The sequence below is a fragment of the Pseudonaja textilis genome, chromosome 3 (assembly GCF_049901715.1).
Source record: "Pseudonaja textilis isolate UNSWEBS1 chromosome 3, rPseTex1.2, whole genome shotgun sequence".
NCBI lineage: Eukaryota > Metazoa > Chordata > Lepidosauria > Squamata > Elapidae > Pseudonaja > Pseudonaja textilis.
In genome coordinates, this window is record NC_141992.1 from 136,260,488 (window position 1) to 136,288,134 (window position 27,647).

General features: G+C 35.9%; 1 protein-coding gene across 4 annotated transcripts in view; it reads left to right on the forward strand.

The window, feature by feature from the left end:
- Nucleotides 1-24,428, forward strand: part of NUP153 (nucleoporin 153) — a 32,410-nt gene extending 7,982 nt beyond the window's left edge. Inside the window, exons 4-22 of one of the 4 annotated variants that reach the window (XM_026699576.2) lie at nucleotides 271-410; nucleotides 491-619; nucleotides 1,543-1,659; nucleotides 1,781-1,825; nucleotides 1,910-1,963; nucleotides 3,230-3,376; nucleotides 3,989-4,041; nucleotides 5,229-5,352; nucleotides 5,992-6,129; nucleotides 8,214-8,297; nucleotides 8,444-8,534; nucleotides 8,880-8,984; nucleotides 9,396-10,031; nucleotides 10,934-11,128; nucleotides 12,100-12,930; nucleotides 19,462-19,845; nucleotides 21,728-22,006; nucleotides 22,709-22,862; nucleotides 23,327-24,428. In XM_026699576.2, coding sequence (XP_026555361.2) covers nucleotides 271-410; nucleotides 491-619; nucleotides 1,543-1,659; nucleotides 1,781-1,825; nucleotides 1,910-1,963; nucleotides 3,230-3,376; nucleotides 3,989-4,041; nucleotides 5,229-5,352; nucleotides 5,992-6,129; nucleotides 8,214-8,297; nucleotides 8,444-8,534; nucleotides 8,880-8,984; nucleotides 9,396-10,031; nucleotides 10,934-11,128; nucleotides 12,100-12,930; nucleotides 19,462-19,845; nucleotides 21,728-22,006; nucleotides 22,709-22,862; nucleotides 23,327-23,411 — 3,791 coding nt within the window. In that variant the 3' untranslated portion in view covers nucleotides 23,412-24,428. The remainder of the gene's footprint in view (nucleotides 1-270; nucleotides 411-490; nucleotides 620-1,542; nucleotides 1,660-1,780; nucleotides 1,826-1,909; nucleotides 1,964-3,229; nucleotides 3,377-3,988; nucleotides 4,042-5,228; nucleotides 5,353-5,991; nucleotides 6,130-8,213; nucleotides 8,298-8,443; nucleotides 8,535-8,879; nucleotides 8,985-9,395; nucleotides 10,032-10,933; nucleotides 11,129-12,099; nucleotides 12,931-19,461; nucleotides 19,846-21,727; nucleotides 22,007-22,708; nucleotides 22,863-23,326) is intronic. The other 3 variants (XM_026699577.2, XM_087930873.1, XM_087930874.1) reach the window with 3 other exon arrangements.
- The last annotated feature ends 3,219 nt before the right edge of the window (nucleotides 24,429-27,647 follow it).

Sequence of the window (27,647 nt, forward strand, 5' to 3'; positions counted from 1 at the left end):
TTTTTCTACCTTCAAAATAAAGGGCTAAGCTTCAGTCAAGCACTGCTTTTATTTTTGTAATAATATCTCTGGTTCCAGAAGCATTTTTGAAAATGAAAATAGTGCTAGAAGCTTTATTTTTACAATTTGCCAGACCCTCGTGTTTTTTAATGTAATAAGTATAATCTAAAAATAAAAAAATGAATCAGTGTTTTCTGTATACTATATTTGTTTTAAAATGCATTTTATAATATAAAGAAGATATTGATGTGGGTATATGTATATTTTTAGACATAACAGTTTCAAAAAATGCTTCAGTGCCACCTTTATGGTCTGCTGAGAGTGAAAGACCTGTTTCCCTTCCTCAACATTCAGCAAATAGTTCTAAAAAACCTGGATTTAATTTGTCTGCTTTTGGAGCACTCTCTCCTGTAAGTACTGCATAAGAGCTACTTTAACCCTATTACTTGTGTTTTCAGCTTCCTAATTAAATATCTTTCTGTATTTCCAGTCACTTGGTAATGCATCGTTTCTTAAGGCAAGTCAGCTTGGGAATTCTCCATTTTACCCTGGTAAAACTACATATGGTGGTGCAGCTGCAGCAACAAGGCAGTCTAAATTACGAATTACTCCATATCAGGTAAATAAATGCTGGTGATTTTAGGAAGTCATAAGGGTTAGGAAATAACTTCCATGTTTTGTGTACCAATTCTGCATTTTCTTGTCTTAGCATGTATTTAAGTAATATAATTTTTCCAATGACAATTCGACATTGGAAGTATGAGACATATTCTAAGCATGAGATATATTGATTTTTGGATTATTTTGGTCAGGATTTGGTATTGCATAAACTTGAAGCTCATGTATTCCCATCATTTCCCTCTCTTCTGGGCAAGATTTAAAGCTTTTTTTAATGTCACTAAAAGTTTTCCAACTTCACTGTTTTTCTATCAATGTTTCAGTTTAAACCTAGTAAAAACAAAAGTGAAAGCTACAAATTGTGGCTTGTTACAATAGCATCTCATACTGACACTTATTCTTCTATACTTCTCAACAGTCCTACTGAAAGTGTTATTCTAGGATTCTCAATGAGGTTATGGAATATGATCCTATGTCTCCTCCCTTCCTCAGTGAGTCAGCTAAAAGGAAAGAGCTACAGTAGTTGTTGCCTTTTTCTTCCTAAAATACCTTTGATTGCCAATATCTTGTTACTATATGGCGGCAGATGAAGAATTGTGTGAAGTAGAAGGTTACTACTGTAACTGCCTATTTTGATGCTTCTCTTTTCAGTGTCAGATTCTTCCTTCCTTCCTTCCTCCTTCCCTCCCTCCCTCCCTCCCCTCCCCTCCCCTCCCATCATTTAATCACTCCATAGGTCTTGATATTATTTCACTATGCCAAGATGACAGAAGTTTCTCTTGACTTACGTTACACCATGCTGAACATAATGATTGTTTTTCCCAAACTTGCAGAAATTCAGGAGACAGCCTGACCATTTCTGTGTCTGCTATAATAGGAAAATTAAAAATAAGGATTATAATGTTGATTATGTTAATTTTTCAGACACCAATAAGACGACAAATGAAAGCCAAGCAAGTGAACGCACAATCGTATGGAGTGACAAGTTCCACTGCAAGGCGCATCTTGCAGTCTCTGGAGAAGTTATCAAGTCCATTAGCAGTAAATTACTCTCTTTTAAAAGTTATTTTCAGTACCTAACACAATATTATCTATGTATTATCACTGCATTTGATAATTGTACCTATACCTGTAATTTAACAGTGTCATTCTTATTCAACAGGATGCTAAAAGAATTCCCTCTTCAGTTTCTACTTCATTGTCATCTGTAAGTTAATTTTCAAACTTTTGAAATTTCCTGACGAGCTTAGTTTCAAAACCCAAGACTTAATTTTTGTGTTTTATATTTCAGCCTCTGGAAAACAGTATGCTGAATGTTACCAATTTCCATTCATCAAGGAAAAGAGTGAGTTGATCTACAAAATCTTACCATTATTTTTAAGCAGTGCAGAATTTATTTAATTCTTTGATTGATATGGAATTGTTATGTGGAATCTGACAGAGGGCTTATAGGGTTCCAGTAAAAATTAGGAAAGAGAAGAATGTTCTGATCTGGCATGGAAACTCCAGGAAATACTGATATTTTCCATGTGTATATCTTTGGACTATACTGATCCAGCCATTCAAATAATACTCGAGCAGTTTTCTGAAAATATAAAGCTCTTTTGATACCAGACCACACTCCAACAGCATGAATCAGTCACTGTTCTGGAAAATTGGAACAGTTGGATTAGTGTGGTCCAGAGAGGGAAAAGCCCCCCCAGAAAACTCTAGCATTCCCACAAATGCTCTATCTCTCAAACAACATTAGACTGACTTCTGTTCATGTTTGAAATTTAGGTTTTAGATTAACACACTTGATATAATAAATTTCATCTTCTATTTTGTAGTTTTCCAATTTGTTTGCTGCATTGGTCTTGTATAAACAAATTCAATTTTATTTTCAGTTCTGGGTTGTAGACTTTTGTATTGAAACATTAATTCCTTGCTAACTGACAACTGAAAGAGATGTCAACTGATGCTGTTTTCTTTTTGGCACATGTCAGATAGATGCAGCCACCTGTCATTAAGTGGAAAAAGAAGGAATTGTCTATTCATAGTATAATAAATTGCTGGCAGTAGTAATTGTTGGCCAGAACCAGGAGAAGTATGTTAATGGTTTGTTGCCAAAGCAAATGTGTTGTCTACTGTCCATAATTTCTTGTGTAAAAATAAATTGATATAATTTATTAATAAAATTGGCTGAAATGGCTAGCTCAGATGACTAAATAACTTTCTGTATCATCATATTCAAATTTAATCAATATTTTTATATTAATCTAGCACATATTGTTTTATGGTAAATCTTATTAAGTTTAATTGGGTTTTCTAAGAATTAAATTGTTTAGGTTTGGCATACTAGTCTATTTTCTTGAGTACATTTCTAATGTCTGAAATAAATATGCAAATTAATTAAAGATATAATTTTAGACTTTGAAACTAGATATTTTATCATTTTATATACTACTTATTTCTGAGTCTTGAGGTAGTTGTTAATAGAAATAAGGATTTTTTTTTAATTTCAATTTTTTTTTAAATATATACAAGCTGCAGCAAAAGCTTTCACCTGTGTAGTGATGAATTAGCTTTCTTCTGGTTGCTTTTGGTTCAGTGAATATTTCTTATTTTAAAGGTTGAAACTCATTATCCACCAGTTCAGAAGCTTGTGACACCCAAGCCTGTTTCACGGTCAATGACTCATTCACAATTTTTTAAACCTTCTCTCGTGTCTACTGCTGAATCAAGCAGGATACGAAAGAGACTAGAGATCAACCATAAAGTAAGTATATGTCAAAGCATCTAACCATATACTTAACTGTTAAACACACTCCATTCCTCTCCAGTATTTGTGTCCTGACTTAATTTAAATTAGCATTCCTGGAAAAATCCATTAAATATTGTTTTACCAGTACTTTGCCACTTATAGTTAGAACTTTTGGAGACTGACAAAATAGAAATTGCAACCTTGCTTATTTAAGTCTGCTTTTGAGGTATGATTTGTGATCAAAATGGATAAAAAAAACATTTTTTTGTTAGTATAAATAGTGGGACTCAGGTTTCCTTGTTGAAAAGTATGTTGGCTAGTGTACTAACAGAATTAATTATGAGGTGTGTTTTTGGTTTGTTTTGGTGCCTTAAAGTTGATGTTGTAATTTTTTTCTTAGCAAGGTTTTTTGGAAGTGGATTACTGTTACTTCCTAATGGAGAATTATTTGAATTATTCTGGACAGCAGGGGGCAGCAAGGAAGTATTGAAGAAACACATGTAAACCAAAAAAGGGAGTTTGAGAAATGTTTTGTGTTTTTCATTTATTAATGCAGTTTTCCTTTTTATAGAACAATAGATTAGAAAATAAATGAACTAGGAATTTAATCATAATACTTGTTTACAGGCAGGGCAGGAGAAAAGGCTCACAACGGAATTGCAAAGTGAACAATCAACAAGGTATGTAAAGTTCACTGTGGTTCTGAAGGACCTATTATGAATAAATTTGATTTTTCTTATGTTTTTCATTTTTCAAAGCAAGAAATTGAATATATTATCATCCTAAAAGATAATAAAGATAATCTTCAACGTACAACCAGTCTCTTAGCAACTGTTCAAAGTTACTACAGATCTTTCCAGGGCTACTTACAATCCAGATTCAAAGTTTCAGTGAACAGCCCCACCGTCACATGATCACACTTTGTCACTCAGCAATCAGCTTAGTCACAAGATGACCCATTTAACAAACAGCACAAGCTACGACCATAATGCTGGGTTCAATTACAGTTATAAGTCTAGGGCTATCTGTGATTATGAAACATTGTTTACCTTTAGTAATGTTAGTTTCTTTACTCTCCTTCAAGGCCCATGTGTCTTCTGAAAAACTTCTCCAATGAATCAGAAGACCTAGTACACATTGTGAGAGTAAGGACTAAATCTGTCACAATGTTTCTAGTTTTAATTGATTTTCTCTGCCACAACTGACCAATAGGAAACATCTGTAATGTTTAGGAGGTTCCCTCATTGAATTTTTCTGGGCAAAGATGTGTAGAAGACAATGGATAAGAGCAAGAGAAAATGGATTATGTAAAATTGGTTTTTGCACACATTGTTGGATATTGAAAAAGAAAAAGCTATTAATTACAGACCCTGAATTGGAAATGCATAAGATAGGCCTGTAAAACACTTGAAGGTAACAGAACTATCTTGAAATTGGAAGGAAATGTCCCAATCTCTTTACAAAGCTCATCTGAATCTATAGGTAGAAGAGAGGAAATAGTGAGGCTATATGTTTCAATAGGATGTAGGACTCACTATTGCCTGCTTGCTTGTTTTCTGTTAAGAAACTAATGTTTTGTGCTCTGTAGTCAAAAACATTACAGGGAATTTTATAGATAACTTTTTAACATTTTCTAAAAATTAGAAGTTCTGTAAGGTTTGCCCTCCAAGACAGGATGTCCCTGTCTTTTGGTGGTAGTCCTTGAGAGAGAGAAATGGCAGTGGAAAATAAAACCATGAGGATTTTACACTTTTTATTAACTTCTGACTGGAATAGAAACATAGTTATATTTGTTATTTATAGGGCATATCAACTGTTGCAGTATGCATGAATTTTTTTTTAACATCTCTTGATTCTGTCTCAACAGCGTCACAAGCCCTACATTCACGGCTTCTACAGCCAATGGACTACCACCTGCAGTAGGAAGTGCTGGAGGCAAAATGAGAAAGGGAAGAGGTATACACTATGTACCAAAATCCACAGAAAATGAGGTAAAATATACATTATTTTTCAATATACTTTTTTAGTGGAGAAGCTATATGAAATATTAAACTGTCCATAGATCACGAGCCCACTTAAGATCTTTTATTCTTAATTTGTTTGAATAACATAATAGACAAAACTGTTTAGTATGTTTTAAACCACAAGTATCAAAGCCTATGTGCTGCGTTTTTAGCCAGTTGGATTCCTATTTCCTCTGTACTGCAACAGAAAAGGCAATTAGAACCTGGGAAAGAATATGCATAAGGCAGTGATGCTCTGTGGGATGGGGCATTGGTCTTTTAACGACTATGAACAAGCCTGTTAATTGGGTTTTCAGAGGCAGGTATATATCGTATGGGATATTGTAGCAAGCACTGCAGGAGAAATCTCAACTTACCCCATGACGGAGAAGAGAGATGTTTGAAGTATAAAAATGTCACATCTTGCAAGTTTTATATTTTTTGTCATCACTTACATATTCTTATTAGATATTTTTTTAAATTCTTGAATAATTTCATCATTTAAATTAACATTTTTCATTTATTGGCTAAATTGCTTTAATTTTTCTTTAGAAATAAGCAAATGTGAACTTAAAATATAGATTTCTATTGAATTTGAAAAATAACAACTTGAGTTTTCAATTTTAGGAGATGGAGATACCAGCACTACCAGAAATTTCTCTGCCCATTAGTACATCATCACTGCCAAAATTCAGCTTTGGCCCTCCGGCTAGTTCTTCTGGTTCATCCTTAACTCCCAGTGCTGCCCAACCAGTGACTAACAAGGTAAATAGTGTATAAAGTAGTTATTTTCTGCCTATTCTTTCTTCCTTAATCTGATTTTGTACCTTCGTCAAGCTTTGGAGTTTTGTCATTTCACATTTTCTTTGACTAGCTGATTTATATTCCTACAATAAACAGTATAGACTAATACAAGTAACTGGTGCACTGCAAAAATGTCAGCAATCCATAATTTATAAACATTGCCCTTAGTTGCTGAAGGCTTTTATATTCCCAAACAAAAGGAAAGCAGCAGAATTCCTAGTTCTAGAGTAAATAGATTATGTGTGTGTGATCTACAGATAGTCCTCGATTTACAACAATTCGATTAGTGGCTGTTCACAGTTACGTCACTGAAAAAAAGGACTTAGGACCATTTTTCACATTTATAACCATTGCAGATCCCCATGGTCACGTGGTTTACATTCATATGCATGACAACTGACTCACATTTATGACAGTTGCAGTGCCTTGGGGTCATGTGATCCCTTTTGTGACCTGGCAAGCAAAGTCAATGGGGAAACCAGATTCACTTAACAACTATGTTACTAATTTAACAACTGCAGTGATTCACTTAACAAACGTGGCAAGAAAAGTCGTAAAATGGGAAAAAACTCACTTAACAAATTTCTCACTTAGCAACATAAATTTTGGGATCAATTGTGATAATAACTTGAGGACTACCTGTATTTTGATTTTAAATTCATGACAGTAATAAAGTTATAATGTCAATATTTCAATAAAAAAATAGATTACTTCATAATAGTTGTATATATTGGCCACAGTGATAAGTTTGTTGGCATGTGGCCTCTGTACATCAACACATTGAATTTGAAATGAAACATTCAAGATGTGAGTGGAGGATTTTCAGTTTTAATTCAAGGAGTTTAACAAAAGTGGCTATATATATTATACAGGTATGAGGAAAGTATCCTTCATGAAAATGTGTTATTCTGTGTAACTGGTGCATTGTATATTTTCAGCATTGTGTATCTATTAAAGCTGTGTAAAAATTGCTTTAATTATGAAGGGGTACCTACAAAGAATTGCTCTTCAGATTGCTAAAAGCAGCGGCATCTTTTTCCAGACTTACATAGCTGCTTCAGAAACTACTCCTGGCTGACAGCATGGTGCAAGCCTTGAAAAAACATGGCTGTTATAACTACAGTATTTGAAAATAAATGCTTCATACAAACCTCTTTTGAAAGATATGAAACCTTGGTGTGAATGCATATAGATTGCAGTCCTGCACTGTTGACCTGGAAATAAATCCCTTATACGGGATTATGTTGCATTCTGTAAGATTGACTGGAAGATTCATACTGATTTCTGTGAAATTTAACAAAACTGGATTTGTTATGTGAGGATTATATTGCATGAAAGGATGATAAATTCATAGATATATTTCTTTTTTATTATAAAACCTGCCAGTTCATGTTTTGTTTGACAGTTGCAAAAGCTGTCTGGTAAGCCAGAAATAGAATAGATGCTGGTAGCATTACCTGTTGTCATTCCCTTAAATAGTAACATCTACAGTTTCAGCCTGTTTTTGAAAAGGATTTGACATTAAACATAGTTTGTTACATATTGCAAACTACTTTTGAAACTCCACTTTGATGCAGCAGAAAAGGATACATTTTGTTTGGTAATGCAGAGCATCATTTGTTTCACAGCAAAACCACCTATTTGTATGTGTTCATTTCTAATATAATTAAATAATTACTTATTATATTCTTTAGAGCAGGGGTCCCCAACCCTTGGGCCTCGATCCACTAGCAGACCGTGGCCTATTTGGAATTGGGCAACATGAGTGGCTGGCTAGAGCGTGCGCATATGTACACACAGCTCAATTTGCACAAGTGGTGGGCTGGTGAGTACTATTGCGCATGCACGCTGGCCCGCCACTCATATAAGTTGAGCTGTATGCATGCACACACTGGCCCGCCACTCGCACAAGGGCTGCATCACGCTTGCGCAGCCCAGATCTCCTCTCCCCTCCCCCTGCCCCCACTGGGCCACTAAGCCACAAAAGTTGGGGACCGCTGCTTTAGGGTAGCTGTTTAATATTTGGATTTTTTTTTTTAAATTAGGTACAGCCAGCTAGCAGTCCTGTATTCAAATTTTCATCTCCAATTGTAAAATCTACTGAAGCAGAAATGCTGCCTCCAGTATCTGTAAGTAATAATGCATGTGTGATTTTATGGTAATAATAGAAAACAAAATGGTTTAAAGTTCAGAAATAGAGGTCTCCTTGCTATTCCTATTAATAGAATAGGTCTAATCAACTTCTCTTTTGACATTTAATATTTATTTCTGTCAGATTGGTGGATTTAAATTTAGTGCTCCTGTTGCAAAATCATCTGATCTTTCAGGATCCAGGAATACTTCATTATCACCCCAAATTAATTCAGGTAATTTTATGCATTTAATATAGAATTTTTTTCTTGACTTAGAAATTAGGGTTATATTGCTAGTTCAAAAGAAATGGAGAAAATAATGGTTAAAGTATATTAACTATTCTTTCAAAAGTGAAAATCTCTTCCAATTTTAAATAATTTCTTAAGCATACATTCAGTTTGGGTAAAACGTTATTCCAGGCCTTCATGGTCTTCTAAGAAAGATTATTTAACTTCTATGACAGTATGAAACTGTTAATTGTAAAAGCTTCTTTATGAAATCTCTTGTAATAATTAGTCCATTATCTGATGTATATTCGCTTAAGGCCACAATGCTATCCAAACTTTTTCCATCAACAGCTGTCAACAACATAAGCAATGAGAAAGAAAATGAGTATGATGGTCCTTTTAAGCCTGCAAAAATCCTAAAAGAAGGGAGTGTTCTGGATATTTTAAAAAGTCCTGGTGAGTCAATAGATGAGGTTTTAATTATATGGAAACAATAACTTGTTTTCTTCTAAGCATTCTTAAGAAAAAAAGAATTTGACATATGAAGAAGTGTAAATGTGTACAGATTTGGGTGCATATTAATATTAAATCAAACACATTCTATATAATTCAGGATGTATTTTATACGTTTATTCATTAAAAATATGTTTTATTTCTTTTCCCAGGTAAGTTTTTAAAAAGAAGCTCATGCCACATATTTTTAAGGACATTATTTTAATCTTATTTTCAGTACAGTGGTTAGCAAAGGAAATCTTAGGGAATTTAATGAGTACATATTGTTACTAAAATGTTGATTGTTTCAAAGTAGTATGTTTCAAAAGAATTTTTTCTGGAAACTCAAGGTTCTTTTCCGTACTTTTTCCTTAGATTTTGCTTCCCCAACTAGTCTATCAACATCCTCATCATCAATCACACCATATGTTGAAACAAGCACAGTGGTTTACACAAGGCCTGCAATAAGTAATTTTTCTGGAGCTGTTTCAGGATTTGGAGATCCTATGAAGCAAATGCCAACGCATTGGCCACAATATACATGTCTTCCACAAAACAAGTTGGCAGAAAATAAATGTACATCCTGTCAAATTACAAAAGTGCCAACTTCCAGTGGTACTAAACAGACTGAGACTTTGACTCAGAACACCACCATCAAATCAGTAGTTTCTTCAACAGAAGCACAGGGGTTTGGAGATAAATTTAAGGCAGGAGCTGGCACTTGGGACTGTGATACCTGTTTGGTCCAGAACAAATCAGAAACTGCAAAATGTGTGGCCTGTGAAACACCAAAACCTGGAACGGGAGTTAAACAAGCTCTGGTGTTGCCTCTTGTCACAGACAGTGCAACCACAACAGTGTCTTCCTCTTCTAGTTCTACTACTGTTACAAATACTTTAGGATTTGGAGACAAATTCAGAAAGCCGAAAGGTGCTTGGGAATGTTCTGCGTGCTTAGTGTCAAATCTGGAAGAGAACAACCAGTGTGTGGCCTGTCAATCAGACAAAGCAGGTGAGTGCAGCATTTGAAAATTGTAACAGAAAAAAAGAATATATCTCAAGCTAGAATCCTAGACACAGTTACTGGAAAGTAAAACAACACTGAGTTACCTGGAATTTTCTTTTGAAAACATGTACAAGATTACGCTATTAAGTAATTTATTTTAAAAATAAAGCCTAGGAAAATATACTGAAATATATACTGAAAATATACTGAAATATTTTGTTAAAATATGTGTAGCCTGCTTTTAGTATTATTATTTTATTTTTTGCCCTTACAGTGACCATGTTTATGCATGCCTATGTTTAATTATAATACAAGATTTTATTACACTGCCAAATACCAAAAAAATAGACAGTGGTGTACAAATGCAGATAATTTGTATGCCTGTTTTCAGTTTTGGGATAAAGGTGATAATCATGTGATAATGCCAGGTGGCATAGATGACAAAACTGAAAAGAACCTCTGTTATTAAGTGATTCAATATTTCTTTTATAGATTTTTATCCTGAATTCATTTTTAGATATCACTGAACATTTGGACATAAGACTTGTTCCTCCTTTAAGAATTCCTTAATTAATATGTTAGCCAGTTTCTTAAGAATTCTAGATTCACTCTGGATTTTTATTTTCACAGTAAAGCAAAACATCTATTATTTATTTGATAGCATGGCACCACCTATTGTGCAGCAGTTTAAGTTCGAATAAGTAAACTTTCTGACTTTTCCCCTCTGCTCTCATGTATTTTATTGTAACAAATCTGGAAAACTAGTTTGCATTTAAAATTATAAATATTGATTCTATGTTCAATAGCCCTATGAAGCAGCTATTAAACTTGTTTATTTTAAATTAGCAGTTTTCTGGAACGTGCTTTTGCTAATAGGTGCTTTATATCATTTTGTTTTTATTATTTAGGGAGTTCAGTACCTTTGGTCAGTGGCAGTACTTCAACTTTACCTACTCTTTCTGGAGGATTTTTGAATTTAGACAAATTCAAGAAACCAGTAGGAAGCTGGGACTGTGAAACCTGCTTAGTACAAAACAAACCAGATGCAACCAAATGTATAGCTTGTGAGAGTTCAAAACCAGGCCACAAAACTGAATTCAAAGGTATGTAAATAAAGTAAACTTTTTTATTTATGTTATTCATTGCATTAGAAATAATAAGCTTAAGTCAGATAAGTTCAAATATTGGGTGCCCTTACTGTATTATTTCTAATAGAATGCAGTGTTGGATTTCAACCTGCATTTTCTTATAGAAAAGCAGTCTTCAAATCAACATTTCAGTATGATTTCCATTGTAAGCAAATATCTGTGTGTTTTGCTCCTCAACCCTTTAAATGAATGAGGAACTCTTTGTTCAAAACCGAAGGACTGCCTTCTCTGAAAATCTTTGAACTGCAAGAGGAGACAGAGTAACATGGGATTGGAGAGTCAAGGATGCAGTTTAAAATATTTGTGGGAGTAAGTCATGGTAATGTAACATCCCTTAAAAAATTGTGGTGGTTCACTTCACTGCAAGTGGAACCTAACTATAACCATGTCACTTAGTGATGGAGTTGCCAGTTCCAACTGTGGTAAGTGAGGTATATTGAACCTCAGACCCTTGGCAACTACATAGACAAGTCCTTGCAATCTTTGTTGAAAGGCAGCTGTGAAGATCACAGATGGTGATTACGTGACTATTGGATGCTCCAACCATTGTAAATGTGTGCTGGTTGCCAAGTGACTGAATTGTGATCATGTGACTGGGGACACTGTAAAGCAGAGGTCCCTGACCCCTGAGCCACGGCTCACTACCGGGCCATGGCCTATTCAGAACAAGGCAGACACTCGTGCGTCCCACCCACCCACCAAGCCAGGTCTCCAAGCTGCAAAGGTTGGGGACCACTGCGGTAAAGCCTAGAAATTTGTGGACTGGTCATAAAACACTTTTTTTTCAGCGCCGTCATAACTTCAAATGATCATTGAATGAGTGGTTGGAAAGCAAGGATTGCCTGTGCCCCCTTAAAATATGCCAGATTGTTCAAGACTATATTAAAATTTGAAATGTATTAAATTAACATTCCATTTAATTGCAGGTTTTAGTACAGCTACTTCCGAGCCATCTGCTCCTTCATTTAAATTTGGTATTCAGTCATCGTCGCCGTCATCAGAATTATCCCAGACTGCAGGAAAAAACTTCAAATTTGGAGAACAAGCAGGATTCAAATTTAGTAGTACATCAGATTTGGGTTCTTCAGGAGGCTTTAAATTTTCTAAAAATGAAGGCTCCAATCCAGGAAGCGTTTCTTCAGAGTCTAAATCTGAGGAAAATGTGAAAGAAGGAAAGAACAACACTTTCAGTTTTGGACTTCCTGCTGGAGGTAGCAGTTCATCTACTACCCCATTTCAGTTTGGAATAGCTAACCTTGGACAACAAGAGAAGAAAGATGGACTTAACAAGTCAGTTGTAGGAGGTTTCACTTTTGGCACAAGTTCTATAGGAGCCGCAACTGCATCTGAGAAAAAAACTGGAATAAGTACTTTCAAATTTGGAAATGTAGAGGAGAAGGAAATTGCAGAAAGTCCCTTTTCCTCTAAGAAATCAGAGAAGAAGGAAGCACCTTCAGCAAAAGGTGGCTTTACTTTTGGTAAAATAGACCCTGTGAATGCCCCACTGCTTACTATGGGAAGGACAGATGAAAAGCAGGAGGTGGCTGCCTCTTCTACTCCATTAGTGTTTGGAAAGAAAGCAGAGCGCGAAGAGTCAAAGGCGCAACCCATGTTTTCATTTGGGAAAACAGAACAAACCAAAGATGATGGCACAGTAAAACCTGCATTTAATTTCGGCTTGGCAAAACCTGCTGAGAAACCAGCTGAACAACAAATGAAACCAACATTTGCATTTGGGGCACAAGCAAACTCTCCAGGTTGGTGCAAAAATCCATTGACTTCTCAAGTTTTTATTTCATGCTTTTTATTTCTTTGATTAATGGTAATATTAAATTGGCTGATTATTTAGAAGATTTACCTCTGAAAGACCTTGAAAATATTGATTCCCATTTGCAAATTCATCATTAAAAGAGTGATGAACTTCAGCAGAACAGAGTTGAACCAATGTACAGTGCTTATTATAAAAAGCCTAATTGAATCAGAAAACAGATTTATCCAATAAATGAATAAAAATAAATGGGAAGAACTAAAATTAAATAGATTTACCCACTGTTTCTCATTCAAGCTGCAATATTAAACTAAACATTGAAAGTGATCCATGTGCAGGCATGGATATCCATACTTGGCAAGACTGTTCCCATATAATGGAACATGTTTTTCGCTACAAACATTGTACTATTTTCAGTATTCTTAATAATGTAGGCTAGGGAATCTAAAGCCAAATTTTAAAAAATAAATCAATGGGGTAGTTTTGAAATACTATGGCATAAATTTAAGGAGAAGGCATATCTTTATTACTTATTATTTGGGGGTTGAATATATCATAGTACCCCAAAATTTCCAGAAAGCATATTGGACGCTTTCTCAGCATTTAGAGGTTGGATTTTGTTTTGAATTAAAACAAGTACATTAATGCTTGATAGTATCTGAATACTGTAACAATATACAAAACTCACATGAGGTTGGAATATTCTGGAGAACTTTTGTCTGAAACACCATATCTGAACTCTTAGTTTCAAAAGTTTTACTTTCAAACTGCCCAGAACCATATGGTTTGGAGCAGTAATAATCCAATTCTTAAATTGGTAAGTTTTTCAAATTTTTATAGTACATCTGAACTTGATGACTTTCTATAAATTCAGCGTGAGCTAGATATCCAATAGGCAGAACAAGAAGCTGCAATCTAGGGGTCAAAGGTACTGTTAAAATGTTAGCATCTACATTGATAAAGGAAATAATTACATAATTAAAACACATAGTTTTTCCTTCTCTGGCTTGAAAAAACGTAATATCTCATTAAAGTTAAAGATAGGACTTATTTGAAAAAGCATAATCATAAACCTTTAGTAAAATAGAGATCGAAACCCAAGAAGAAAATGTTGTTTTGGAAAGCACCAGTACCTCATAAGTATGCCAAGGTAGGTTGCACACTAGTAACACAATTACAAAAATGAAGCCTTCCTTCACTTGTGTATTATAGGAATCTGATGCTTTGATTTTTTAACTGAAGTCTTAAACATGATTTGAGACGACAGACCTCAAGTTCTAGCCTAATAGCCATAGTCATCTGAAATTCTACAGAAGAGGGAGGGATTTTTCTTTTTGTTCATCCAATATAAAAATTCAAAAAGTGAATTGAAACTTCTCCCAGTCTCCTACTGTTTTTTTAAAGTGTGAACATTTTATTTTAGACTTGTATATCCTTGTTTTTCCTACAGACTAATAATTATAATATTATCATTCCTATCAATTGTGTAAGAATGAATGATTAAAAAGTGGTAAAATTGTCACCATTGCAAGTTAGAATGAACACGTTAACTTTTGTTTTCTTTAAAAAGAAAATTATAGAAATTGAATACCAATCAGCATTCACATCATAATATAAGTCTGTTTGAGACCAACAATCAGAAAAGTTGGAACCCCAGAATCAAGAAAGGCAGCATGACACAATAGTAGGGGAGGGGCAGTTGATAAACACAAATTGAAATACAAGGAATGTTGGGATGTTGGCAATTAAAAAGCAGAGGAAGTAAAGATTATGATATGCACTGGAGGGTAAAAACAGCAGCAGCAAGGATAGGAAGAAGTGAAAAGAGAAATATATAAACGAAGGAGTGCTGTGCTTTACAATGTATGTAGTGGAAAGGGAAACCCAAATAAGAGGATGGGGAATATTTTAATGTTAAGAATAAAAAGCAACTTGGTAAAAGGAATTTAATAGCTGAATGTCAAAAGAGATAAAATAACAATTTTAAGCTATTGTTGATTGTTCTATTTAAACATTCATGCAGCCGTAACTGCATTTAGTTTCTTACAGTTTCTATGAACATTGAATATTTTCCCAGAGTAATGGATTAATGGTTTGTAATTCTATGGAAAGTCCAGAATTCAAAATAATTAAGTACAATTATGAGCTTTTGAACTTCATTGACCCATCCTTACAGGTGCATAATGAAATCTTACAATTGAGGCTTTAATTTTCATTAGTAAAGTAATTATTTAAGTAACTGATGTTTCATCAGAAAAACAGCCAAATATTTTAATAGTAAAATATTCATTCCTCATCCCAAACCTTTTAAGAATACAGTACTCGGATACTGATAAAATTGGAGCAGGGAGAATAATTGAAAAACATAATGTTTGAATTTCCTTTTTTTAAAGAAGTGGGGAAAGACCTCGCCCCCTCTTTATTAACAAAATGTGTGTGTATCAATGTACAATTAAATCATTAATATTTGAATCACTTTATTTTAACAAAGTGAGTTCTTTTTACCATTGTATAATATAAAAATGGATATTCTTTCAACTTTATAGTGAAAATGTTCCATTTGTCCTTCTGTTATTGTTGGTACAGAGTCAAAAGAAGCAATAAGAGCGTTGAAGTTGAATGAGAATGTGTAGTTATTCATGCTTGGGTAATAATAAATGAATTATCTCTTTTTGAGCTGAATTTATTTAAGGAATTATAGTGGAAATGACTCGCTAAACTGAGGTCTTGCAATTATAGCATCATTATTATTATTATTTATTACAAGGGAAAAGAGATAGCAAGGAGCAAGAGAATGAAGACACAAAATTCAGTCCCAACTTAAAATAGATAAAAGATGGAAGAGGAACTCAATGTAGAAACAACAAGGGGAAAACATGATCAAGTATGTGCAGAACATATAGTGTAATTGAGAACAAAGATTTTTAAAGGAGCAGGAAGACATGTGCAACATTGTGCTGATTGCAAATTAGTGAATGAAAAAGTTTCCTATTGTGTCGGTACTAAGAGGTAAAGGTAAAATTTTACTCCTCTAGTTGTTGCCGATTACAGAAGGCAGTGCCCATCTCTGTTTCAAGGCCATTGAGCCAACACTGTCTGAAGACATTTCTGTGGTCATGTAGCTAGCATGACATCACAGAGCGCTGTTACTTTCCCACTGAAGTACCTATTTATCTACTTGCGTTTACATGATTTCAAACTTCTAGATGGGCAGGAGGGTACAAAGAAGAGATACATAAATATAAGTTGTGTATCTTGAGCATTCGTTTATTTATCCTAATTTAGAGGCTGCCCCAACTTCTCCATGTGGCGAGGCAGCTTCAAATAGAAAAAACACACAGGAGATAAAAAAGAACTGTGCCCAACTGGAAAAACAATGCACCAAGCCTTTTATTAAACATAACAAATGGCTTTCCCAACCTCATTATCCTAAGGCTTGAGAGAATAACCAGAATTTTTTAATGGATTCCTAAATGTCACAAGGAATACAGCAGAAAAGGCATTATTCCTGTGGTGACAAGACAACAGTATTTGATTGATGAGACCTGGATTTGACCCATTTTACTGTAGAGACAGGCAGAAGCAATTGGAGATAATCCTCAAGATATCCAGGCCCTATGCCATGAGGTGTTCTAAAAGTAACAACCAGTGCTGTGGGTTCAAATACAGACATTAACATAAAACATTTTAAAGACTTATTCAACTAAAACTAGAGCTTTACTTGCTGGGAATAATGAACGAACAACTGGAAAAGACTTACAGATTTATGGATAATGGTTTTTGTGCAATAATCTCACAGTGAGATTATTAAAATACCTGAAGTACTAAAATAGAGGAACAATGAAGGTTGATGAAGGTGACAGAATTTGCATAGATGCAAAAATGGACTATTTAGTTAGAGAAAAGACAATAATTACAGTCGTCAGGGAGTCAAAATCCATTCTGGACATTTGCTGAAATTGGAACAAAATGCCCTTGTGATTGATGAGTTTAATGATTAGAAGCTAGATAATGGAAAAAGGGAGTTATGATATAACCTTAGAGAAAGAAGCTAAAATTTGAATGTATTATAAACTGTTCTAAAGGACATTAGAAGATATTTAACAAAAATAATTTTAAAAAATGTGATAACCAATACTTTGATTTGGACTTGGAAGCCAACTAGTATTATAGCTTGAAATACAGTTGGTTCATAAGCACATCTATTTATATATTTTATGGATTTATATACCCACCAATCTGAAGTATGTTATTCTGAGTGGCTTACCCTCCCAACATTGCATTTGCTACTACATTTTGGATTAGCTGTAACTTCTAGATGGTCTTCAAGGACAGCCCCATGTAGAGCACATTGCAGTAATCCAATTGTGAGGTAACTAGGGTGTGAGTGATTTAGCAAAGGCATTCTGATACAGAAAAAGGTGTAACTGGCATTCTAGATGTACCTGTGCAGAGTCCAGGTTGACCATAGCTGCGATCTGTTCTTTGAACAGAAGCTGGGAAGCCAAGAGGACCCACCGATTATGCATCAATCTCAAATTAAAAAATGCAGCTCCATTGAAGATTAATAATCCCTGAAGCTAGGAGACTCCAAAGAAATAGTCCATCTTTTCAGAATTGAGCTCTGAGAGTCTCTTCTACCCCATCTATATCCACACATCCTCCAGCATTGGATTAGGATTTTTATAGAGACACTTGGCCAACCAAGTAATCATCAGCATAATACCTGATCCCAAACTAACAAACAGCTTTCACCCAGGTGGTTTTATGTAGATTTAACCAGAAACAGGGAGGATGTCAAACCCTGCAGGGTTAAGATAGGAATTAAAGGGCTGTAGCCGTGATTTCTCCCACCCGTCAACATCGATTCAAACCAGCCACAAGAAAGGAGGAGAATTACCACCGAACAGTGCCCACTGCTCCAGATGCAGGTTGAAAAAGTTACTGTGGTTGACACTTACAAAGTGCGGAGAGTTCAAGAAGCAGTAGGAATGGATGTACCGCCCTTATCCCAGCTTCATCACAGGTCATCAATAAGCATGATCAACATGACCCTGTACTAAGCCCTGGCCTGAAACCCAACCAAAACAGTTCCAGGTCATCCACTTCTTACAGGGTTTTCTGGAGCTGAAGCCCAAGCACTTTCTCTGCCACCTTCTCTAATCAGATGATCAAGAGCTTTTTTGCTAATAAGGGCATGTTGGACACTAGTTGTCCAGCAGTGGTTTCTTGAGGAGGAGAAGGTACATCACAACATTCTTCAATGAAGAGGGATCACTTCCTCATTCAAGGTTACTTCCTCGGCAGCTCACCATCCAACAGGGGTCTGTATCTAACAGGTAGGGGCCCAATCTAACAGATAAGAGTATCCTCTCCAGTCTCAACATCAAATTCCAGTTAACCCTAAAAGATCTTGCCTTGGACCCCTCAGGTGGTCCTGTCTTGTTGGAATCTAGCTCTGAATGAATCCAAGCACCTGCCAGTTACGAAACAATAGCCCTGTTCATGGTCCTGCTGCTCATCCTGGGTCACCTTACATAAAGCTCTTCTGGGCAGTTAACAACAGACACAATAAGGACAATATTTTGCTGTCTTTTTTTACCATGGTGTAATCCATAATATGAATTCCTGCTTAAATTTAGATACTGGATTTGAAGGTAGGGAAGGAAACTGGGAGAAAAAAACCCTGAGAAAACTGAAAACTGCAAGATGAAAAATGCTATCGCGGATCAAGAATAAAATACGAAAAACTGAAGAGAAGGGAATTATAGCATCTGGCTTTGATTAAATTTGCTGTTAGGGAGTATCTGACCACATAGAAGCATTTAAAAAGCATCTAATAATATGAAGTTGCTAGGGTAAAAGTAATTTGGGAATCTATAAACCTTTGCATCTCGTTGGATATATGTGGGAGTAGAATGCATTAAAATGTGTGAAATATTGCTGTGCCTAGTGGGAGACCAATTTAATGATTCAGACTTTGGAGTTTTGATTATGTCTTGTTGTGTGGATACCACACATCAAAAATAAATGTAATAGGCTTTGCTGAAAAGTGGATAGCAGCTACCTAGGCCATTGTAGTCTCTCACCTCAACATTGCCCTCCTAGATGCTAGCACAATGAACCCCCTGTTGTGTTTGCATGAAAAATGCTTGTGTTCTATAACACCAAATTTCTGGTCCTACCTGACTGAAAAGCCATGGTTCAAACGAAAGAGTACATGTTTTCTTAAACCTGACACTTAAGAGACAAGAGGAGCAAGCATGCAAGTACAGCATGTTTTCAGTAGAGTAATCCATGGTTTAGATAGAGATTTTTTAAAATTAAATCATACCATTAAGTTACACAATTGCAAAGTACTTGTATAAAACATGTTTGGGAACTCTTCACTAAATGAGTTGACAAAAAGGTGTATAATCCCTGGTATCCTTTCATCCCTTAGAACCCTTTATCTCTTCACAGCATCACAGTAGCAGTCTTCATGGTTTGTTTCTAACTCATAATTTGTTTTACTTTTTAGATCCAGCACCAGCAAAGGAGGCATTCACCTTCCTGAGCTCTACTTCTTCTAATACTCCTATGCCAAATGTTTCTCTTGGTGGCAGCAATAGCAGTAGCGGCGGCGGCGGCACAATATTTAGCAGCACCACTTCTTCCTCTGCTCCCCCGCCGGCCTTTTTATTCGGACAGGCCAACAACAGTATGAGCAGTTCAGCTTTTGGCAATCCTTCTGATTCAAATACCACACAGTCTTTTGGGTTCTCTCACGACAGCAAGCCGCCAACAACCACTTCCAGTGCAAGCACTCCTGCTCCATTCCTGTTTGGCTCAGTCGCCCCCACTAACATCACACCTAACACCGGCTTCAGTTTCTCAGCACCTACCACAACCACACCTCCTACAGGTATGCTTGAGAATTAGAAAAGTGACTATAGAAGAAACTAGATTTCCAAATAAGAATTGCCTGAAGAGTTCTGAGACTGTATTAAAATATGCAAAGGCTGAATTTACAGACTGCCTCTGGGATGACAGATGCTTTTTGGTTAACAATTTAAAATAATTATTAGTGAAACTATTATAAGTAATCATTAACTTTAGTGAAATATCAGCTTGCTGTTGATGACATGAGAATCTATGTAAGAGCTACTGCAATAACATGAGCTATTGCAGTAGCTTCTACATTAATCAATTACATCAGGCTTTTGAAATTATTCTATTTACTCAACTAGGGTTTTTTCTGCTTCTTTTTTTTCTATCTTACATTATGCCTGTTTCCAAGTAGCTATATGTTCTTTACCGGCATGTTTATTTTTTCAATTGCTCTGTTGCAGTTACTATTGCTCTGTTGGTCTAATCATAGAAATAAACTACAGTATTACAATAATTAACATATTTATGCATTTTTCAATAATGAATGGAATAATGCTTGGATGAGATATTTGCTCTTTAGCAGATCAGTGAGCTAAATGTTAAATGTTCAGTGAGACTGAAATGTTATATCTTTGTTGACTTATAAAATCTATGATAAAATGAATAAGCTTGAATTATGGTATGTTTTAAATGAATATGGAGCTGAAAATTCGTTGCTAAAGGAAAGACTAATTGTGTATTATGGAAGCAAAGTAGGAAGTAGGAATATTCTTTATTGGCCAAGTGTGATTGGACACATAAGGAATTTAAATAATAAGATACAATCAAAAATTCTAAAATACAAACAGCGAGTGATAAATCATAAGATACCAATAGGAGAAGGCAGTAGGAGAGATGACAAGAGTAGATGAGAAGGATAATAGCCCTATTACGGTACATGGGTAAGTATTTTTAGGCATAAGATCGTGCTGTAAGATTTAGGTATTTAGCAGAGGGATGACATGTGGGGGGGGAGGTGTCTTTGTGTCTGGTTGTTTTGGCATCCAATGCTGTATAGCAGTGTCCTGAGAAAAGAAGTGGAAACAGTTTCATGTCCTCCAGGATGTGAGGGATCTGTAGATATTTTCTTAGCCTTCTTTCTGGCTCGTGCAATTTACAGGCCCTCAATGGAAGGCAAGCTGATTCCAGTTGTTGTTTCTTCTGCCGTCCTAACTGTTCGTTGAAATCTGTACCTGTTCCGTTTGCTCTGCCAAACCAGACCGTTAGAGAAGTACAAATGGCAAACTCAAATCATTCCTCTGTAGAACTGTATCAGCAGATCCTTGGACAATTTGAGCTTGTATTTAGCAACTGATTCAACACTGTATTGTATGTAATATTGTATTCAACATTGAGAATATTTAGCAAATGGTTGAACATTTGAGCAAGGGGTACTGTTTAATGTATGTTTTGGTAAAACATTTGTAAGATGTACAAATGCTGATGGAAAAAAGTAGTCATGAAGAATTAATGTCAAAAATAGAAAAGCTGGCTGGGTGTAAGAGTGCGCTAGTTATATAGAAATGAGAGTCAAAGATGTCAGAAGAAATAGGGTCAAGATTGAATGGATGCTGAATGAATATGGACTGAATTCAAAGGTGTCTTCATGCACGTAATTGAGGTAGTTGAAATTGCAAAACGGAAGGAAGGAAAGTATGAAAGAAAAATGGATGGGTCAAGAAGAAGGGTGAGGAAAAACAAAATCATGGCTGGATTATGTCAGACCATATTGTCAGAGAGATGATTATATTCTGCTTTCAATTTGTTTGTCTTAATGGTTTGCACCTTGTGCTTTGCATAGCTCTAGATTCTGAAAGGGAATGCTTGATCGGTTTAATGTGCAGTTCCCATGTTTATTCTGCTCATTTTTTTTCTAGGTTCCTCTTCTTCCTTTGTGTTTGGCTCTGGATCTTCAGCTTCTACAGCCGGTCCAGCTTTTGGTGCTAGTCAGACACCGACATTTGGTCAAAGCCAAGCCTCCAATCAGACCAGTACTCCAAACTTTGGATCACTTTCCTCATCTTCATTATTTCCTGCTAGCTCTCTGCCTGCTCCTCCAGCTTTTGGGACTGTTTCAGGTAGTGCCCAGCCTTCTGTCTTTGGACAACAAGCTAACCAACAACCTGGTTTTGGTTCAGCTACAGCTCCCAGTAGTAGTAAGTTCAAAGTACAATTTTCATTCTGTAACTAGTTATCTTTTTTGAAAAACCTATGTTTGGCTTTCAGGTTTCATATCCAAAACTCCCAATAGGTGACGATCAGAGTTAGTATATCTGTTTTAACTTCCAGATGCTACCTTTGTAAGATTTGAGTCAAACTTGTTCCATTTGGCATGTTTCCCTTACGTTTGAGTACTTTTGGATACAGAAATCCTTTTTATTCCTCTCATTATTTCCGGCTGCTTTCTTCATCCATGCCTGGCTGATGCCTCATCCCCTTTCCCCTTGTCTTCTGCATGGTTGCTTCATCCATCTATGCCAATTATTATTACATCACTTCAAACTGTAACAATATTCAGATTATGAATACCAAATTTCAGATTATTAGTTTGGAAAATATTTCTATGAGCAAAAGAATACTGGGGCATATAATGTCAGGACTCTGGCAACATTCTTTAAGCTGAACATTAATTCCCTTTGAATGTTCATTTCAAATACATTAAAATCAGAAATGTGATTTACAGCTAAGTTTCTATTGACTTCTAACACAAAGTTTTGCAAGAAAGATTGAAAAGATTTATTTGTGATGGAAGTGATGTTCTGGAAGATACTAAAAACACTTTCTGTCAAAAGAGCTAATTGTTTCAAGGAAAAGTCTTTTTGGATATATTATTAAATTTACTCATGTTTACTTTTTAGGTCAAGTATTCCAGTTTGGAAGTAGTCCTGCTAATTTCAACTTTTCAAGCAACAATCCAGCAATATTTACCTTTGGTGCAGGTTCAACTGCACCAGCACAGCCAACAGGTTCTTCGGGATTTGCATTTACTCAGGCTTCATCATTTAATTTGGGGTAAGAAAAGGGTCAAAATAGATTTGCATACCATTGTTTTATTTATTGTATTTGCTGGCATGGGAATTATTTTCTATGAAATTCTTTTATACCGTTGGAAGATAGCAATGGCTTGAGAAAAGATTTATGCAATTTGTATGAAATGAATGAAATTAACTTCAACATTAGATGTTATTTATTGATATTAAAAATACATGGTTGATGTTATGCTCAGAATATTAGTATTTTAAATGATAGAGCCCAAAAGATACATGCAATTTTTGAAACGGAAGAGTTGAGATTCAGAGTTATTATCTGGAGAGTATATAATCCATTTAATGTTTGGAACAGAATTTCTTTGGTAAAACAAATGCTTTTATCTATTTTATTTTACAATATACTTGTTTATTTTTCTTTATCAATGCTAAAAGCTTTCAGATATATTATTCTAAGTTCCTTACTCTTGATTTTTTCACCCCCCAAAGCAGGAATAACGGGAAAAGTACATTCGCCACGGGATCTTCAGTGACTAGTCGGAAGATAAAGACAGCTGTTAGACGTAGAAAATAAAAATATTAATGATTGTTACAGACAGCAACTCAATTGCCACAGTTGGTTGCCCTGCATTGTTCAGTTCCTGAATTGTACCTCATGTTGGGTTTAGCTGAAGCCAGGTCTGCCTAAACTCTGCTCGCTTTTTTTTCTCTCCATTTAAGTTTTTTTAAAAAACAACAACAATAACAATAATAATAATAATTAGAATTGGTGGTAGGGAGGATCTTGAGCAAAACTACTTTAGAATCCAGCAGTTTTTCTTCCCTGACTTGGCATGGTCTGGCTATAGATATAAATATAGCCTGCACAGCGAATGGCTTCATATAATTCCTCTGTTTGCACCCACTTTGTGCGCTCTTCTGCATTTATGGACAGTTCAAAATTGTAATTATATTAGAGAGGGGAGTCTGTATAGAATAGAGAATGTGGATAATGAATTTTCTTTGCCGAGTTTGTGCTGATGTATGTGTGAAGTGAGCGAGTTGTGTGTATAGTGCACTAATTCTGATAGAGGAAGAATGGTTAAAGAATAGTCCATGCTAAGGACTAGTTAGATCAGTAGTATTTCATTCAATAATTATATGCTCTTTCTATTTTCATTCTTACTTATCTCGCCTTTTCATTATTTTATTATGAAACAAATGTGTAAATACTATTCTGTTTCTCTATGTACTTTGACATAACAAATCTGTGAACTTGAAATTTTAATTTTGTGTGTTACTGCAAATTTTTGTTTAGTATTGTCTCAGATTTTATTATGTAAATCTCATTATTCAAAGTTGCCTAAATCCATTAAAAACATTTAAAATTGGGAATTCTTAAAGTAAATTTATTGGCTTTTCTGATCCATTTTTGTTTGGACCAAAAACCAGTATTGTACAAAGTGTTAAGTATATATTTTTATATTTACAGAAATGGACTCTGGTGACTTTGGATAATAAGGAAAAGTTTAATATTAAAGCCATGTTTATTACAGTATAATTAACATGTTAAAACCATGGGATAAATGCCATCAATAAAAATTAAGAAATACACTGGTCTGAATTTTAATACAGACGTACATTTTGTTTAAGTCAATCAGTAATGGTTTATATGTCCTCAGTAGATAGATTTATGTCTGTGGTGTAAAAATGTTGCTTCTGGCATCCCCCCCTATGGAGCCCATGCTAGCTCGCCTCTTTGCCAATCTCCATTTCCCACTAAGCACTTCCCGCTTCTAGGACCACTTGGCATGATCAACTCGCCTCAAGACAACTTGCCATGGCCAAGTCACCCATGGGACAATTCAACACTGTATTCATCATTTCATTCAGTTACTTTTATTATTGGTGACCATGTTTGGGTAAAAATTATTGTAACTCTTGTATTTCTGGATTGACTTCCTTTATTGTTGGCCACAGCTCTGTTGAAATTAATTTAACTTTGGCATTGGTTGAATTGTCCTTTGGTAAGTTGTCCCACAGTGTGTTGGCTGTGGCAAATTGTCCCATTCCACAGCCATCCAGCCACATGGTTCTATCTAATGCTTGACTTCTCCCCATTATTTCCCTCTGTCAGCACTGTACACTAAGATATTTTCCTCTCTGTTCTTGCATTGGCCCCTCACACATTGCCCACAATTTCCCCAGCCTAGCCATCTGTTCAACATGTCAACACATGCAACTTGATTTTTTGGATGGGAGAGGGAGGTTGTTTGCTCATTGTGAAAAGCAAAGCAAAGTTGCACCTTTAAAAAAACGAGTGGTTACCGTGATACTGAAAAAATAAAAAAGTTGTACCTTATTGAGTTGTGGCTGTACCCACTTTCAGGATATATTCTTTGACAGGCAGTTGCAACCAGTGACCATTACAAATTCCTGATAATCAGTTTACCAAATACAAAGCAATGTACGTTTGTTTGTTTTTACTGCTGGTATGCTTGTAAATAAGGCATACCAAATTTTCTGAGCCAGAGAGTTGAATATAATTAATTACTAGTCAATGGCTAAATTTTATTATTTAAAGGCTTACAAATAACAATAGAAATACTAAGTTTTATTTATTGTTTATTAATCAAATTTATATCGCTGACCATTTCACAAAAAGTGATTCTGGGTGGCATACAATAGTAAAATTGTTGATGCCAAGAAGTCAGTAAAATTTTAAAAGATGTGGATGATTGGTTAATAAAAGGATTGTAATTTTTTTTTATTTCTACACAAAAGTTTTCATCTGTACAGTCAGCTATGGAAGATTCTGAAAGTAGTAAGCAGTGGATATTTCCTTCTCAGAGTTATTTATTCATTATTTATTTAACAGATTATTGTACTCATGTAGAATAAAGGCAACTTACAAATATGTATTTACAAAACACAAAAGGAGCAACTCCAAACTAGTTAGCCAATGAAAGGGTGACCTAAGCATTGATGGTTGCCACTTGCCCTCTAGAATATCCAGATCTTTCTGAAGATTAGGAGGTTCACGGTGCCCTATATCTCAGTGGGCAAGTGTTGGAAAGTGTGGGGCAGCCAAGCAGATGCATCCGTTGAACCCTACCCCCTTCACCTCCTTGGGTTGAGAAATCTTGGCTAGGCTATCCTTACTTCTTTCCAAGAATTTGGGCCGACCAAATGTAATCAGGAGAGACAAGCCTGTCAGGAGCCAGAAACTAAGTAATATGGGCCTTGAAAGAATACCCTGGACTTCGAATGGAGCCCAGAAACAAATTGGCCTCCAGTGTAGTGACTGTAGCATTGGTGTTAAATGGCTAAGTGCTATCACGGGTTAACAATTGGTCACTGCCCCAGGGGCCAATTGAAACCGGTTCTCTTCAAAGAGAATAGCTTAGAGGGGAAATGGTGAGAACATGCTACTATTGTCAGAACATCCCAAGTTAAATAGGCCCATGGTTGGCACAGCTGTCCAAATGGGGCCAAGTACATCACCACTCTCCAAGGTGGTCATAACCACCATCTGCTGTTCTAGCAGGAACTGAATTGAGAAGGATACCAAACTGCTATGACCTTACTGAATATATCTGAGGAGGAAGTAGAGCCAGGGGCATCTAGGGATAATAGTCCCAGAGGGGGGTGATTCCAGCAATATTGACTTTGGCTGAGGTAGATCCAGCAACCCCTCCTTCCTGCATCTATTGGCAGCCTCTCAGACATTCAAGTCCAGACACTCGGTCCCAAGCAGAGACATGCTTCAAAGATGCAACAGTAGATAGACTGGCCAAAAGGCAGCCAACAGGAAAGTGGATTCTGATGAGTAATGAGTAAAACTGATGGGCAATTGGATGGTGGCTCAGATTGGCTTATTCATTGGCCTTCCCCTGAGGAAAAAAAAACCACAACAAACCCCAGCTCTATTGTGTATTGTGCTTTGAACACTGGATTCCATCTCACTGCATCACTAGGATTTGTCATGTTTAATGGATTCCTGGTTTTGATGGGTGCCACACCTTTTACTACGTGAGTGGTTGCCATCTGTAGATATTTTCTTCTAAAAGTTCTCCCTGAGCTTGCATGTCATTGGACTGGCAGATTGCTATCTTATTGGCTGGCAGCCAGTAGTGCTGGCACACAAAACAACTCCAAAATAATGAATTCGATCCTTTAGGGGCGATGTGACATTATCCACACCTAAAATCGGAGCTGGAATAGAGCCTGATCTATTGCCAGCACACAGCAATTCTATTTTACGGGGATGTAATCTGAGCTTGTTTAACAAATCTGGGTTGACACAGCCTCCAAGTACTTCATCAGCATTTCTACATCATCTCCTGTCCAGGCTTGAATTATAATGTATCAGTTAATATAATCAGCATGTTGGAAACTCACTCATTCCCTCTCCAAACTATGGATTATTTCTCCCAGCAGTTTTATGTGGAAATTAAATAAGAGGGTTAGACTAGCTCAACTGTTTCCTCTGCCTGCACACCAAGTGGAACCGTCTTCACAGGAACAACCACCACAAAGCTGCCTCTAATCCCCAACCCTTGAAGAGGATCCAAGAGAATACCATGATCAATCAAGATCTGATATGGCCTTTAAGGTCTCAACAAAATAATGCACCAGTTGCAGCTTTTTCTATCAGTAAAAAAAGCCTAAATTAAGCAGTTCTTCGTTCAGTTCCTCAATATTTGAGCACCTCATGCCTTGACTACTTCAATGCACTCTACATTGCCTTTGAAGACCATGCAGAAGCTTCAACTGGTACAGAAAGCAGCAATATGTCCACGTAACCCATCTGCTTTGCAAGCTGCACTGG